Source organism: Vidua chalybeata, chromosome 3 (genome assembly GCF_026979565.1).
Source record: "Vidua chalybeata isolate OUT-0048 chromosome 3, bVidCha1 merged haplotype, whole genome shotgun sequence".
Taxonomy (NCBI): Eukaryota; Metazoa; Chordata; class Aves; order Passeriformes; family Viduidae; genus Vidua; species Vidua chalybeata.
The window spans coordinates 111,993,045-112,006,272 of NC_071532.1; the positions used below are offsets into that span (position 1 = coordinate 111,993,045).

At 51.2% G+C, this 13,228-nt stretch overlaps 2 protein-coding genes across 3 annotated transcripts in view; both read left to right on the forward strand.

Moving 5' to 3' along the window:
* NCOA1 (nuclear receptor coactivator 1) overlaps window positions 1-10,377 on the forward strand; it is an 87,070-nt gene extending 76,693 nt beyond the window's left edge. The window contains 3 exon segments of the mRNA XM_053937548.1: window positions 1,921-2,116; window positions 3,841-3,930; window positions 10,175-10,377. Coding sequence (XP_053793523.1) covers window positions 1,921-2,116; window positions 3,841-3,930; window positions 10,175-10,339 — 451 coding nt within the window. The 3' untranslated portion in view covers window positions 10,340-10,377.
* Window positions 5,191-10,012, forward strand: LOC128785368 (arginine-glutamic acid dipeptide repeats protein-like). Of its 2 annotated transcripts, XM_053937846.1 has the most exons (3): window positions 5,498-5,545; window positions 5,590-5,749; window positions 5,794-10,012. In XM_053937846.1, the coding sequence occupies exon 3, from the start codon at window positions 8,130-8,132 to the stop codon at window positions 9,147-9,149; it is 1,020 nt and encodes a 339-aa protein (XP_053793821.1). In that variant the 5' UTR covers window positions 5,498-5,545; window positions 5,590-5,749; window positions 5,794-8,129; the 3' UTR covers window positions 9,150-10,012. The 2 variants fall into 2 exon arrangements, with proteins under 2 accessions (XP_053793820.1, XP_053793821.1); XM_053937845.1 differs by having other exon boundaries at window positions 5,191-5,749.
* Window positions 10,378-13,228: the final 2,851 nt, after the last annotated feature.

Consider the following 13,228-nt stretch of genomic DNA (forward strand, 5'->3'; position numbering starts at 1 on the left):
ATGGGAATCACCTTTGGAATCACGTCCTGCCCTTGCGACGGGGCCGTGGATCCCTGAGAATGGGGAATGGGATCAGGAATGGGGTCGGGAATGGGGTTGGGATTGGGATCGGGATCGGGTGGATTTGGGGTGGGAGCAAGTCCAGGGAAACGGGAGCTTGGGGTGGGATTTTGGGAAGGAATTCCTGGCTGGGCTGGAATTCCCAGAGAATCCCTGGCAGTGTCCAAGGAAAGGTTGGATCCACATGGGATCAGGGTTGGAATGGGACTGGGGATCCATGGATCCCATCCCAAACCATCCCGGGATTCCAGGATCCAGGACACTCAGGATCCATCCCGAGGGATGGATCCTGGGATGGAAAAGGGAAGGGAAGGGAGTCCCCAGTTCCCAGGGAATTCCCAAAATTCCTTCCTGGAGAGGAGCTGGGATGGGGATGGATCCAAGGGCAGGCTGGGAGAGCTGGGAATGGAGGGAATTCCCTGGGAAAATGGGGAGGGATTTGGGAAGGAATTCCAGGCCAGGCTGGAATTCCCAAAGAATCTGTGGCCACCTCATCCTTGGAATTTTTCCAAGGAAAAATCAGATCCTGGAATATTCCCAAGGCTTCTCCTTAAGGTCCCCTCCGCCGGAAATCATCCAGGAATTCCCGGAATCCCAATTTCGTTGCAGAACAAAAGGAATTCCTGGGAAAGGGGGAGGAATTTGGGAAGGAATTCCCGGCTGGGCTCGAATTCCCAAAGAATCTGTGGCCGCCTCATCCTTGGAATTTTTCCAAGGAAAAATCACTCCTCGGGCTTCTCCTTAGGATCCCTTCCCGCCAAATCATCCAGGAATTCCCTGAATCCCAATTTCCTTGCGGAACAATGGGAATTCACTGGGAAAGGAGGAGGAATTTGGGAGGGAATTCCCTGGGAAAGGAGGAGGAATCCGGGAGGGAATTCCCTGGGAAAGGGGGAGGAATTTGGGAGGGAATTCCCTGGGAAAGGAGGAGGAATCCGGGAGGGAATTCCCTGGGAAAGGGGGAGGAATACGGGAGGGAATTCCCTGGGAAAGGAGGAGGAATCCGGGAAGGAATTCCCTGGGAAAGGGGGGGGAATTCAGGAAGGAATTCCTGGGGAAAGGAGGAGAAATTCGGGAAGGAATTCCCTGGGAAAGGAGGAGGAATCCGGGAGGGAATTCCCTGGGAAAGCGGGGGGAATTCAGGAAGGAATTCCTGGGGAAAGGAGGAGAAATTCGGGAAGGAATTCCCTGGGAAAGGAGGAGGAATTCAGGAAGGAATTCCCTGGGAAAGGGGGAGGAATTCGAGAAGGAATTCCCTAGGAAAGGGGAAGGAATTTAGGAAAGAATTCCCTGGGAAAGGAGGAGGAATACGGGAGGGAATTCCCTGGGAAAGGGGAAGGAATTTAGGAAGGAATTCCCTGGGAAAGGAGGAGGAATTCGGGAAGGAATTCCCTGGGAAAGGAGGAGGAATTCGGGAAGGAATTCCCTGGTAAAGGAGGAGGAATTCGGGAAGGAATTCCCTGGGAAAGGAGGAGGAATTTAGGAAGGAATTCCCTGGGAAAGGGGTAGGAATGTAGGAAAGAATTCCCCGGGAAAGGAGGAGGAATTCCCTGGGAAAGGAGGAGGAATTCGGGAAGGAATTCCCGGGAAAAGGAGGAGGAATTTAGGAAGGAATTCCCTGGGAAAGGAGGAGGAATCCGGGACAGAATTCCCAGAAAATCCCCGGGACCATCCAAGGAAATCCCGGAGCACCCCGTGACGGTGGGATCAGACCGAGATGGAACCGAACCTCCACGATCCCACCAGAACCATTCGGAATTCCGGGATTTTTTTTTTGTTTTGGTTGTTTTTTGGGAAGGGAGGGGAGGTGGATCCCGGCCATTCCCAACGTCCCGCTGAGGGTTTTTCCCGGTTTTCCAGCGTTTTCGGGCAGGCGGGCGCGGCGGCGCCGGCGGCTCCGCAGGGAATGTACAACAACATGAGCATCACCGTGTCCATGGCCGGCTCCGGCGGCGGATCCGGCGGCGGCGCCGGCGTTCCCGGCATGGGCGCCATGGGCGGCGGCATTCCCATGAATCCCGTCATGGCCGGCATGAGCTCCATGTGCTCGGAGCAGGTCGGTGCCGCGGGAACGCCGGGAGGGCCCCGGGGGCGGGAATGGGACCTAACCAGAACCCCATCCCAAAATCCCACCAAACGTGGGATCCCCATCCCAAAATCCCACCAAACGCGAGATCTCCATCCCAAATCCCACCAAACGCGAGATCGCCATCCCAAAATTCCACCAAACCTGAGATCTCCATCCCAAAATCCCGCCAAACCCGGGATCTCCATCCCAAAATCCCAAATCGCACCAAACCTGGGATCTCCATCCCAAATCCCACCAAACCCGGGATCTCCATCCCAAAATCCCAAATCGCACCAACCCTGGGATCTCCATCCCAAATCCCACCAAACCCGGGATCTCCATCCCAAAATCCCAAATCCCAACAAATGTGAGATTCCCTTCCCAAATCCCACCAAACCTGAGATCTCCATCGCAAATCCCACCAAACGTGGGATCTCCAACCCAAAATCCCACAAAACGTGAGATCTCCATCCCAAAATCCCAAATCCCACCAAACGTGGGATCTCCATCCCAAATCCCACCAAACGTGAGATCTCCATCCCAAATCCCAAATCCCACCAAACGTGGGATCTCCATCGCAAATCCCACCAAACCTGAGATCCCCATCCCGAATCCCACCAAACCTGGGATCTCCATCCCAAATCCCACCAATCATGGGATCTCCATCCGAAATCCCACCACACCTGGGGTCCCCATCCCAAAATCCCACCAAACCTGAGATTCCCATCCCAAATCCCACCAAATGTCAGATCTCCATCCCAAATCCCAAATCCTACTAAACCTGAGATCTCCATCCCAAAATCCCACCAAAACTGAGATCTCCATCCCAAAATCCCACCAAACCTGAGATCTCCATCCCAAATCCCAAATCCCACCAAACCTGAGATCTCCATCCCAAATCCCACCAAACCTGGGACCTCCATCCCAAATCCCACCAAACCTGAGACCTCCATCCCAAATCCCACCAAACCCGAGATCCCCATCCCAAATCCCACCAAACCCGAGATCTCCATCCCAAATCCCACCAAACCCGAGATCCCCATCCCAAATCCCACCAAACCCGAGATCTCCATCCCAAATCCCACCAAACGTGAGATCTCCATCCCAAATCCCACCAAACCTGAGATCTCCATCCCAAATCCCACCAAACCCAGAATCTCCATCCCAAATCCCACCAGTCATGGGATCTCCATCCCAAATCCCACCAAATGTGGGATCTCCATCCCAAATCCCACCAAACCTGAGATCTCCATCCCAAATCCCACCAAACCCGGAATCTCCATCCCAAATCCCACCAGTCATGGGATCTCCATCCCAAATCCCACCAAATGTGGGATCTCCATCCCAAATCCCACCAAACGTGGGATCTCCATCTCAAATCCCACCAATCCTGGGATTTCCATCCCAAATCCCACCAAACGTGAGATCTCCATCCCAAATCCCACCAAACCAGAGATCTCCATCCTAAAATCCCAAATCCCACCAAACCTGGGATCTCCATCCTAAGTCCCACCAAACGTGAGATCTCCATCCCAAATCCCACCAAACCAGAGATCTCCATCCTAAAATCCCAAATCCCACCAAACCTGGGATCTCCATCCCAAATCCCGCCAAACCCAGGATCTCCATCCCAAATCCCACCAAACCCCGCTCCGGTGGTGGCTCCGTGCCGTCCCGAGGTCCCGGCTGAGCGCGGCCGTTGTTCCTGGCAGGTCCCGGACGCGGCGCTGAGGCCTCCAGGGCTCTACTGCAACCAGCTGGGCTCTGGCGAGCTGCTCAAGGCCGAGGCCGACGGCGCCCAGGTCAGTTGGTGCTCCTCAAACATCTCAGCAGCTCCAGGGCTCCGGGACATCCCAAAAAAAACCCGGGATGGAGCCGGCTTGGTGGTTACGGAACGTTGGGTTGGGTTGGGTTGACCTCTTGGAGTTGAGGTCACACCAACATTGGGCGACACCCATTGGTATTGAGGTCACCGAGGTCACACCAACGTTGGGTGACACCCATTGGGGTTGAGGTCACCGAGGTCACACCAACGTTGGGTGACACCCATTGGTATTGAGGTCACCGAGGTCACACCAACGTTGGGTGACACCTTTGGGTGACACCTCCTGGAGTTGAGGTCACCAAGTTCACACCAACATTGGGTGACACCCATTGAGGTTGGAGCCACCAAGGTGCCACCAGTGTTGGTGTCACCCAGTGGGTGTCACCTCCTGAGGTTGGAGCCACCACGGTCACACAAACTTTGGGTGACACCTTTGGGTGACATCACTTGAGGTTGAGGTGACCAAGGTGCCACCAGCACTGGGTGACACCCACTGGGTGACACCTTCTGGGGTTGAGGTCACCAAGGTGCCACCAGCACTGGGTGACACCCATTGGGTGACATCTCTTGAGGTTGAGGTCACCAAAGTGCCACCAGCACTGGGTGACACCCATTGGGTGACACCTCTTGAGGTTGAGGTCACCAAAGTGCCACCAGCATTGGGTGACACCCATTGGGTGACACCTCTTGAGGTTGAGGTCACCAAGGTGCCACCAGCACTGGGTGACACCCATTGGGTGACACCTCTTGAGGTTGAGGTCACCATGGTGCCACCAGCCTTGGGTGACACCTGTTGGGTTTGGAGCCACCGTGGTGCCACTGGAGCTTGGTGACACCCATTGGGTGACACCTGTGGGGCTGAAGCCACCGTGGTCCCACCAGCACTGGGTGACATCATTGGGGTTGAAGCCACCATGGTCTCCTCAATCTTGGGTGACACCGTTGGGGCTGAAGCCACCATGGTGCCACCACTGTTGGGTGCCACCACTTGGGGCTAAGGCCACCATGGTCGCACCAGCGTTGGGTGATGACCAACCCAAGGGTTTGAAGCCACCAAGGTGCCACCAGCGTTGGGGACACCCCTAAGGCTTGGAGCCACCGGTGTTGGGTGACAACCAACCCTTGGGCGTGAAGGCACCGAGGTCCCACCAGTGTTGGGTGGCACCCGTTGGGTGACACTTCTTGGGCTTGAAGCCACCAAGGTGCCACCAGCGTGAGTGACGTTCCTTGGGTTGAAGCCACCTTGGTCCCACCAGTGTTGGGTGACACCACTGGGGTTAAAGCCACCATGGTGACTTCAGTGTTGGGTGGCACCGTTGGGTTGAAGCCACCAAGGTCCAGCCAGAGTTGGGTGACACCGTTCGGTAGAAGCCACCAAAGTCACATCAGTGTTGGGTGACACCATTGGGTTGAAGCCACCAAGGTCCAACCAGAGTTGGGTGACACCTCTGGGGTTGAGGCCACCAAGGTCACCTCCATGTTGGGTGACACTGTTGGGTTGAAACCACCATGGTCGCCTCAACCTTGGGTGACACCGTTGGGTTGAAGCCACCAAGGTCACCTCAGTGTTGGGTGACACCGTTGGGTTGAAGGTCACCTCAGTGTTGGGTGACACCGTTGGGTTGAAGGCACCAAGGTCACCTCAGTGTTGGGTGACACCGTTGGGTTGAAGGTCACATCAATGTTGGGTGACGCCGTTGGGTTGAAGTCACCAAGGTTCCACCAATGTTGGGTGACGCCGTTGGGTTGAAGGCATCATGGTCACCTCCATGTTGGGTGACACCGTTGGGTTGAAGGTCACCTCAGTGTTGGGTGACACTGTTGGGTTGAAGGCACCAAGGTCACCTCAGTGTTGGGTGACACCTCTTTGGGTTGAAGCCACCAAGGCCCAACCAGCGTTGGGCGACACCTCTTGTGCTGGAAGCCACCACGGTGCCACCACCACCGCCAGGTGCCACCAAATCCACCCCCAAAAAAATCCGGGAACGTCGCTCCCGGTGCCGCGTCCGCCGGGAACCGGAAACCCGGGATGGCTCCACCTCCACCCAGCCCAGGACCACCCCGCTCCTCAAACCCTCTGAGATGCCTCCAAGCCCACCCCAGCCCCGTTCCTCGTTCCGCCGTAATCCCAAATTTCTTTCCTGGATCAGCAGCTGGGAGCCACCGGGAACCAACCACGGAACCCAAAAACCCAGGAGGTTCCACGTCCACCGCGTGTCCGACCCCGCTCCTTCCTCAAACCCTCTGAGATGCCTCCAAACCCCATCCCAGCTCCGTTCTGGAGCCGTTTTACCACCATAATCCCAAATTTTTATTCTGGATCAGCGCCTGGTGCCACCAGGAACATCCCCATCCATGAACATCCAGGATGGCTCCACCTCCATCCACCCCATGGCCAACCCCGTTCCTCAAACCCTCTGAGATGTCTCCAAACCCCATCCCAGCTCCATTCTGAGCCGTTTTTCCACCATAATCCCAATTTTTTTCTTGGATTGATGTCCACCACCACCAGGAACCGTCCCATCCCCAAACCTCCAGGATGTCTCCAGCTCCACCTCATTCCTCAAACCCTCTGAGATGTCTCCAAACCCCATCCCAGCTCCTGCTGGAGCCGTTTTTCCTCCATAATCCCAATTTTTATTCTGGATCAGCATCTGGAGCTGCCGGGAATGTCCCCATCCATGAACATCCAGGATGGCTCCACCTCCATCCACCCATGACCAACCCCGTTCCTCAAACCCTCTGAGATGTCTCCAAACCCCATCCCAGCTCCATTCAGAGACATTTTTCCACCATAATCCCAAATTTCTTTCCTGGATCAGCATCTGGAGCTGCCGGGAATGTCCCATCCATGAACATCCAGGATGGTTCCACCTCCACTCATGACCAACCCCGTTCCTCAAACCCTCTGAGATGTCTCCAAACCCCATCCCAGCTCCATTCTGAGACATTTTTCCTCCATAATCCCAAATTTTTTTCTTGGATCAATGTCCACCATCCACCAGGAACCGTCCCATCCCCAAAACCTCCAGGATGTCTCCAGCTCCACCTCATTCCTCAAACCCTCTGAGATGTCTCCAAACCCCATCCCAGCTCGGTCGGGAGCCATTTTCCCACCATAATCCTGATATTTTTCCTGGATCAGCATCTGGAGCTGCCAGGAACGTCCCCATCCATTAAAAACCCAGATGGCTCCACCTCCACCCACCCCACCACCAACCCCGTTCCTCAAACCCTCTGAGATGTCTCCAAACCCCATCCCAGCTCCGTTCTGGAGCCGTTTTCCCACCATAATCCCAAAAATTTTTCCTGGATCAACGTCCACCATCCACCAGGAACCCCCTCATCCATGAACATCCAGGATGGCTCCACCTCCACCCCATGGCCAACCCCGTTCCTCAAACCCTCTGAGATGTCTCCAAACCCCATCCCAGCTCCATTGAGAGTCGTTTTTCCACCATAATCCCAAATTTCTTTCCTGGATCAGCATCTGGAGCTGCCGGGAATGTCCCCATCCATGAACATCCAGGATGGCTCCACCTCCACTCATGACCAACCCCGTTCCTCAAACCCTCTGAGATGTCTCCAAACCCCATCCCAGCTCCATTCTGAGCCGTTTTTCCACCATAATCCCAATTTTTTTCTTGGATTGATGTCCACCATCCACCAGGAACCGTCCCATCCCCAAACCTCCAGGATGTCTCCAGCTCCACCTCATTCCTCAAACCCTCTGAGATGTCTCCAAACCCCATCCCAGCTCCGTTCTGAGCCATTTTTCCACCATAATCCCAAATTTTTTCTCTGATCAACACCCGCCATCCATCAGGAACCTCCCCACCCAAAACCAAAACTCCAGGATGGCTCCATCCATCCCGTTCCTCAAACTCTCTGAGATGTCTCCAAACCCCATCCCAGCTCCATTCAGAGTCGTTTTTCCACCATAATCCCAAATTTCTTTCCTGGATCAGCATCTGGAGCTGCCGGGAATGTCCCATCCATGAACATCCAGGATGGCTCCACCTCCACTCATGACCAACCCCGTTCCTCGAACCCTCTGAGATGTCTCCAAACCCCATCCCAACTCCTTCTGGAACTGCTTCTCCTCCATAATCCCAAATTTTTTCTCTGATCAACGTCCACCATCCACCAGGAACCTCCCCACGCACAAAACTCCAGATGTCTCCAGCTCATTCCTCAAACCCTCTGAGATGTCTCCAAACCCCATCCCAGCTCCATTCAGAGCCATTTTTCCGCCATAATCCCAAATTTTTTTCTCATATCAACATCCACCATCCACCAGGAACCTTCCCACGCACAAACCTCCAGGATGTCTCCAGCTCATTCCTCAAACCCTCTGAGATGCCTCCAAACCCCATCCCAGCTCCGTTCTGGAGCCGTTTTCCCACCATAATCCCAAATTTTTATTCTGGATCAGCGCCTGGTGCCACCAGGAACATCCCCATCCATGAACATCCAGGATGGCTCCACCTCCATCCACCCCATGACCAACCCCGTTCCTCAAACCCTCTGAGATGTCTCCAAACCCCATCCCAGCTCCATTCTGAGCAGTTTTTCCGCCATAATCCCAAATTTTTTTCTCATATCAACACCCGCCATCCACCAGGAACCGTCCCATCCCCAAAACCTCCAGGATGTCTCCAGCTCATTCCTCAAACCCTCCGAGATGTCTCCAAACCCCATCCCAGCTCCGTTCTGAGCCGTTTTTCCACCATAATCCCAATTTTTTTTCTCATATCGATGTCCACCATCCACCAGGAACCTTCCCACGCACAAAACTCCAGGATGTCTCCAGCTCATTTCTCAAACCCTCTGAGATGCCTCCAAACCCCATCCCAGCTCCTGCTGGAGCCGTTTTTCCACCATAATCCCAAATTTTTTTTCTTGGATCAACGTCCACCATCCACCAGGAACCGTCCCATCCCCAAAACCTCCAGGATGTCTCCAGCTCCACCTCATTCCTCAAACCCTCTGAGATGTCTCCAAACCCCATCCCAGCTCTGTTCAGAACCATTTTTCCACCATAATCCCAATTTTTTTTCTCATATCAACGTCCACCATCCACCAGGAACCTCCCCACGCACAAACCTCCAGGATGTCTCCAGCTCATTTCTCAAACCCTCTGAGATGCCTCCAAACCCCATCCCAGCTCCATTCAGAGACATTTTTCTGCCATAATCCCAAATTTTTTCTCGGATCAACGTCCACCATCCACCAGGAAACTCCCCATCCCCAAAACCTCCAGGATGTCTCCAGCTCCAGCTCATTCCTCAAACCCTCTGAGATGTCTCCAAACCCCATCCCAGCTCCATTCTGAGCCATTTTTCCGCCATAATCCCAATTTTTTTTCTCATATCAACGTCCACCATCCATCAGGAACCTCCCCACGCACAAAACTCCAGGATGTCTCCAGCTCATTCCTCAAACCCTCTGAGATGTCTCCAAACCCCATCCCAGCTCTGTTCAGAGCCGTTTTTCCACCATAATCCCAATTTTTTTTCTCATATCAACATCCACCATCCACCAGGAACCTTCCCACGCACAAACCTCCAGGATGTCTCCACCTCATTCCTCAAACCCTCTGAGATGTCTCCAAACCCCATCCCAGCTCCTTCTGGAGCCGTTTTTCCTCCAGAATCCCAAATTTTTTTTCTTGGATCAACGTCCACCATCAACCAGGAACCGTCCCATCCCCAAAACCTCCAGGATGTCTCCAGCACCACCTCATTCCTCAAACCCTCTGAGATGTCTCCAAACCCCATCCCAGCTCCATTCAGAGCCATTTTTCTGCCATAATCCCAATTTTTTTTCTCATATCGATGTCCACCATCCACCAGGAACCTCCCCACGCACAAACCTCCAGGATGTCTCCAGCTCATTCCTCAAACCCTCTGAGATGCCTCCAAACCCCATCCCAGCTCCGTCAGGAGCCGTTTTCCCGCCGTAATCCCAAATAATCTCCCCCCCCCCGGAGCCGAGTGAGCCGCAGCGCTTTTCTTTCCGTAGGACGCGAAGACCGAAGAGTTCTTCTCTGGGGTGGCTCCAGACTAGAGGAGAAGTTCTCTAGTGAGTTTCCCGCTTCACGTAGTTCCCAGATCCCGCTCCCGCCCCTTCCCCGGATCCGCTAAATCCCGTTTTTTTTTTCTTTTTTTTCCCTTTTTTTTGGTTTTTTTTTGGTTTTTTTTTTTGGGAATCCCTCCCAGGTGCAGCAGGTCCAGGTGTTCGCCGACGTCCAGTGCACGGTGAATTTGGTGGGAGATCCCTACCTCAACCCGCCGGCTCCGTTGGCCAATCCCAAAAACGCCGCTCCGCCGCCGCCGCCGCCGGGACAAGGGAAGAGCCTCCTGCAGCAGCTGCTGACGGAATAGAACCCGGAACGTCGGGAATTGCCCCCCCCAAAAAAAAAGAAAAACAAAAAAAAAAAAAAAAAAAAAAACACCCCAAAACTCGGGAAGATGGACACGGAAAAAAAAGAAAAAAAAAAAAAAAAAAAAAGAGAAAATTATTCTATAGGATCTATTTTTATGGGAATTTTGATATCCAGCCCCGCCCCCGCCACCGCCGCCGGAATGTTTGGAGCAAAAATGGAAAAAGGGGGGATTGGGGGGGATTTTTGGGAAAAGGGGGGACGGGGTTTGCACCAAGGTTTTCCCCGTTTTTTTGGGGGTTTTTGGGTGTTTATCCCTTTTTTTTCTCCTTTTTTCCCCTCTTTTTTCCCAATTTTTCTCCTGTTTTGTCTCCCGTTTTTTCTCTTCTCCTTCTTTTTCTCTCCTTTTCAGCTTTTTCCCAATTTTCCACCTTTTTCCCCATTTTCCATCTCTTTTCCTCATTTTCCTCTTTTTCTTCTTTTTCCTTTTCTCCTTTTCCTCTTTTCCCAATTTTCCTCCTCTTCCCCCATTTTCCCTTTTTCTTCTTTTTCATTTTCTTTTTTCCCTCTTTTTTCCTTTTTCCCGATTTTCCTCCTCTTCCCCCATTTTCCCTCTTTTTCTTCTTTTTTTCTTTTTTCCCTCTTTTTCCTTTTTCTCTCTTTTCCCAATTTTTCTGCTCTTCCCCCATTTTCCCTCTTTTCCTTCTTTTTCTCCTTTTCATTTTCCCCCAATTTTCCACCTTTTCCCTCATTTTCCTCCTGTTTTGCCTCCCTATTTCTCATTTCCCCATTTTTTCTCTTTTTCCTTTTTTCCCAATTTTCCTCCTCTTCCCCCATTTTCCTCTTTTCCTTCTTTTTCTCCTTTTCATCTTTTTCCCAATTTTCCACCTTTTTCCCCATTTTCCATCTCTTTTTCTCATTTCCCCCCACTTTTCCTCTTCTTTTTCCTTCCCTCCTCCTCTTTTTCCTCCTTTTCTCTTCTTCCTTCTTTTCCCAATTTTCCTTCTTCCCCCCATTTTTCCTCTTTCCTTCTTTTTCCCTTTCCTCCTTTTCTTTTTCCTCCTCTTTTCCCCCCATTTTCCTCTTTTTCCCCTTTTCTTTTCCCCTCTATTCCCTAATTTTCCTCTTTTTTCCCTCCATTCCCTAATTTTCCTCATTTTCCTCCTTTTTCCATTCCTTTCCCCTCAATTTTCCCTTCTTTTCCTCCTTTTCTGCCTTTTCCCCATTTTTTCCTCTTTTTCCCATTTTCCCTATTTTCCCCCTTTCTCTCCTTTTTCCTTTCCCATTTCCCCTTTTCCTTTTTCCCTCCTTTTTTCTCCTCCTTTTCCCCCTCTCTTTTCCCCATTTCCCTCCTCATTTTCTCCTTTTTCTCCCTTTTTTCCTCCTCATTTTTCCATTTTCCTTCTTTTTCCTCCCCCATTTTCCCTCATTTTTCCCATTTTCCCTCATTTCTCCCTCTTCTTCCCCCTTTTCCTTATTTTTCCTCTTTTCCTTCCTCTTTTCCACTTTCCTCCTCCTTTTTCCCCATTTCTCTTTTCCTCCTTTTCCTTTTCCCCTTTTCCTCCCATTTTTTCCTCCACCTTTTTCCTCATTTCCCCCCTTTTTTCCCCATTTTCTTCCCTCTTTTCCCCTTTTCCTCTTCCTTTTTCATTTCCCATTTTTCTCCTTTTCCCCCCTTTTTTCCCCATTTTTCCTCCTTTCCCCCCCTTTTCCTCCCATTTTTCCTCCTCCTTTTTCCTCATTTTTCCTCCTCTTTTCCCCCATTTTTTTTCCTTTCCCCCTTTTCCTCCTTCCCCTCTTTTTTCCTCCCCCTTTTCCTTCTTTTCCTCAACCCCTTTTCCCTTTTTTCCTTTATTTCCTTTTTTTTCCCCCCCATTTCCCCCCTTCTCCTCCTTCCCCTCATTTTTCCCTTTTTTCTCCTCTTTTCCATCTTTTCCTCTCCATTCCCATTTCCCCAACCCTTTCCCCCTTTTTTTTCCTTTATTTTCCCCTTTCCTTCCTCTTTCCCATTTTCCTCCTTTTCCCCCATTTCCCTTTTCCCCTTTTTTCTCCATTTTCTTTCTTCTTTTCCTCCCTTTTCCCAATTTTTTTCTTCTTTCCCTTTTATTCCTTTTTTTCTCCCCTTTTCCTTCTTTCCCTCTCCTTTCCCACTTCCCCCCACCCCTTTTCCATTTTATTTTCCATTCCCCCCCTTTTTTCCCTTTTCCCCCTTTATTTTCCCTTCCCCCCTTTTTTCCCTTTATTTTCCCTTTTTTCTCCCCTTTTTTCCCTTTTTCTCAGTTTTCCCTTTATTTACCCCTTTTTTCTTTTCCCCTTTCCCCCTTTTTTCCATTTATTTTCCCTTTTCCCCCCTTTATTTTCTCTTTTTCCCTTTAATTTCCCTTTCCCTTTTTTCCCTTTATTTTCCCTTTTCTTTTCCCCTTTATTTTCCTTTTCCCCCTTTTTTCCCCTTTATTTTCCCATTTTTCTCCCTTTTTTCCCTTTTCCCCCCTTTATTTTCTCTTTTTTCCCTTTATTTTCCCTTTTACTTTCCCTTTTTCCCCTTTATCCATTTTTTCCCTTTCCCCCCTTTCCCCCTTTATTTTCCCTTTCCTCCCCTTTATTTTCCTTTTCCCCCCTTTATTTTCCTTTTTTTTCCTTTATTTTCGCTTTCCCCACTTTTTATATTTTTCCCTTTATTTTCCCTTTCCCCCCCTTTTTCCCTTTTCCCCCCCTTTTCCCCTTTATTTTCCCTTTCCCCCCTTCTCCCCCTTGTTTTTCCCTTTTCTTTCCCCTTTTTTTCCCTTTATTTTCCCTCCTCCCCCTTTATTTCCCCCCTTTTCCCCTTTATTTCCCTTTTCCCCCCCTTTATTTCCCCCTTTTCCCCTTTATTTCCCTTTTTCCCCCCTTT

Coding starts and splice junctions, on each gene's coding strand:
- LOC128785368 (XM_053937845.1), top strand. CDS start 8,130: ATGTCTCCAGCTCATTCCTCAAACCCTCTGAGATGTCTCCAAACCCCA.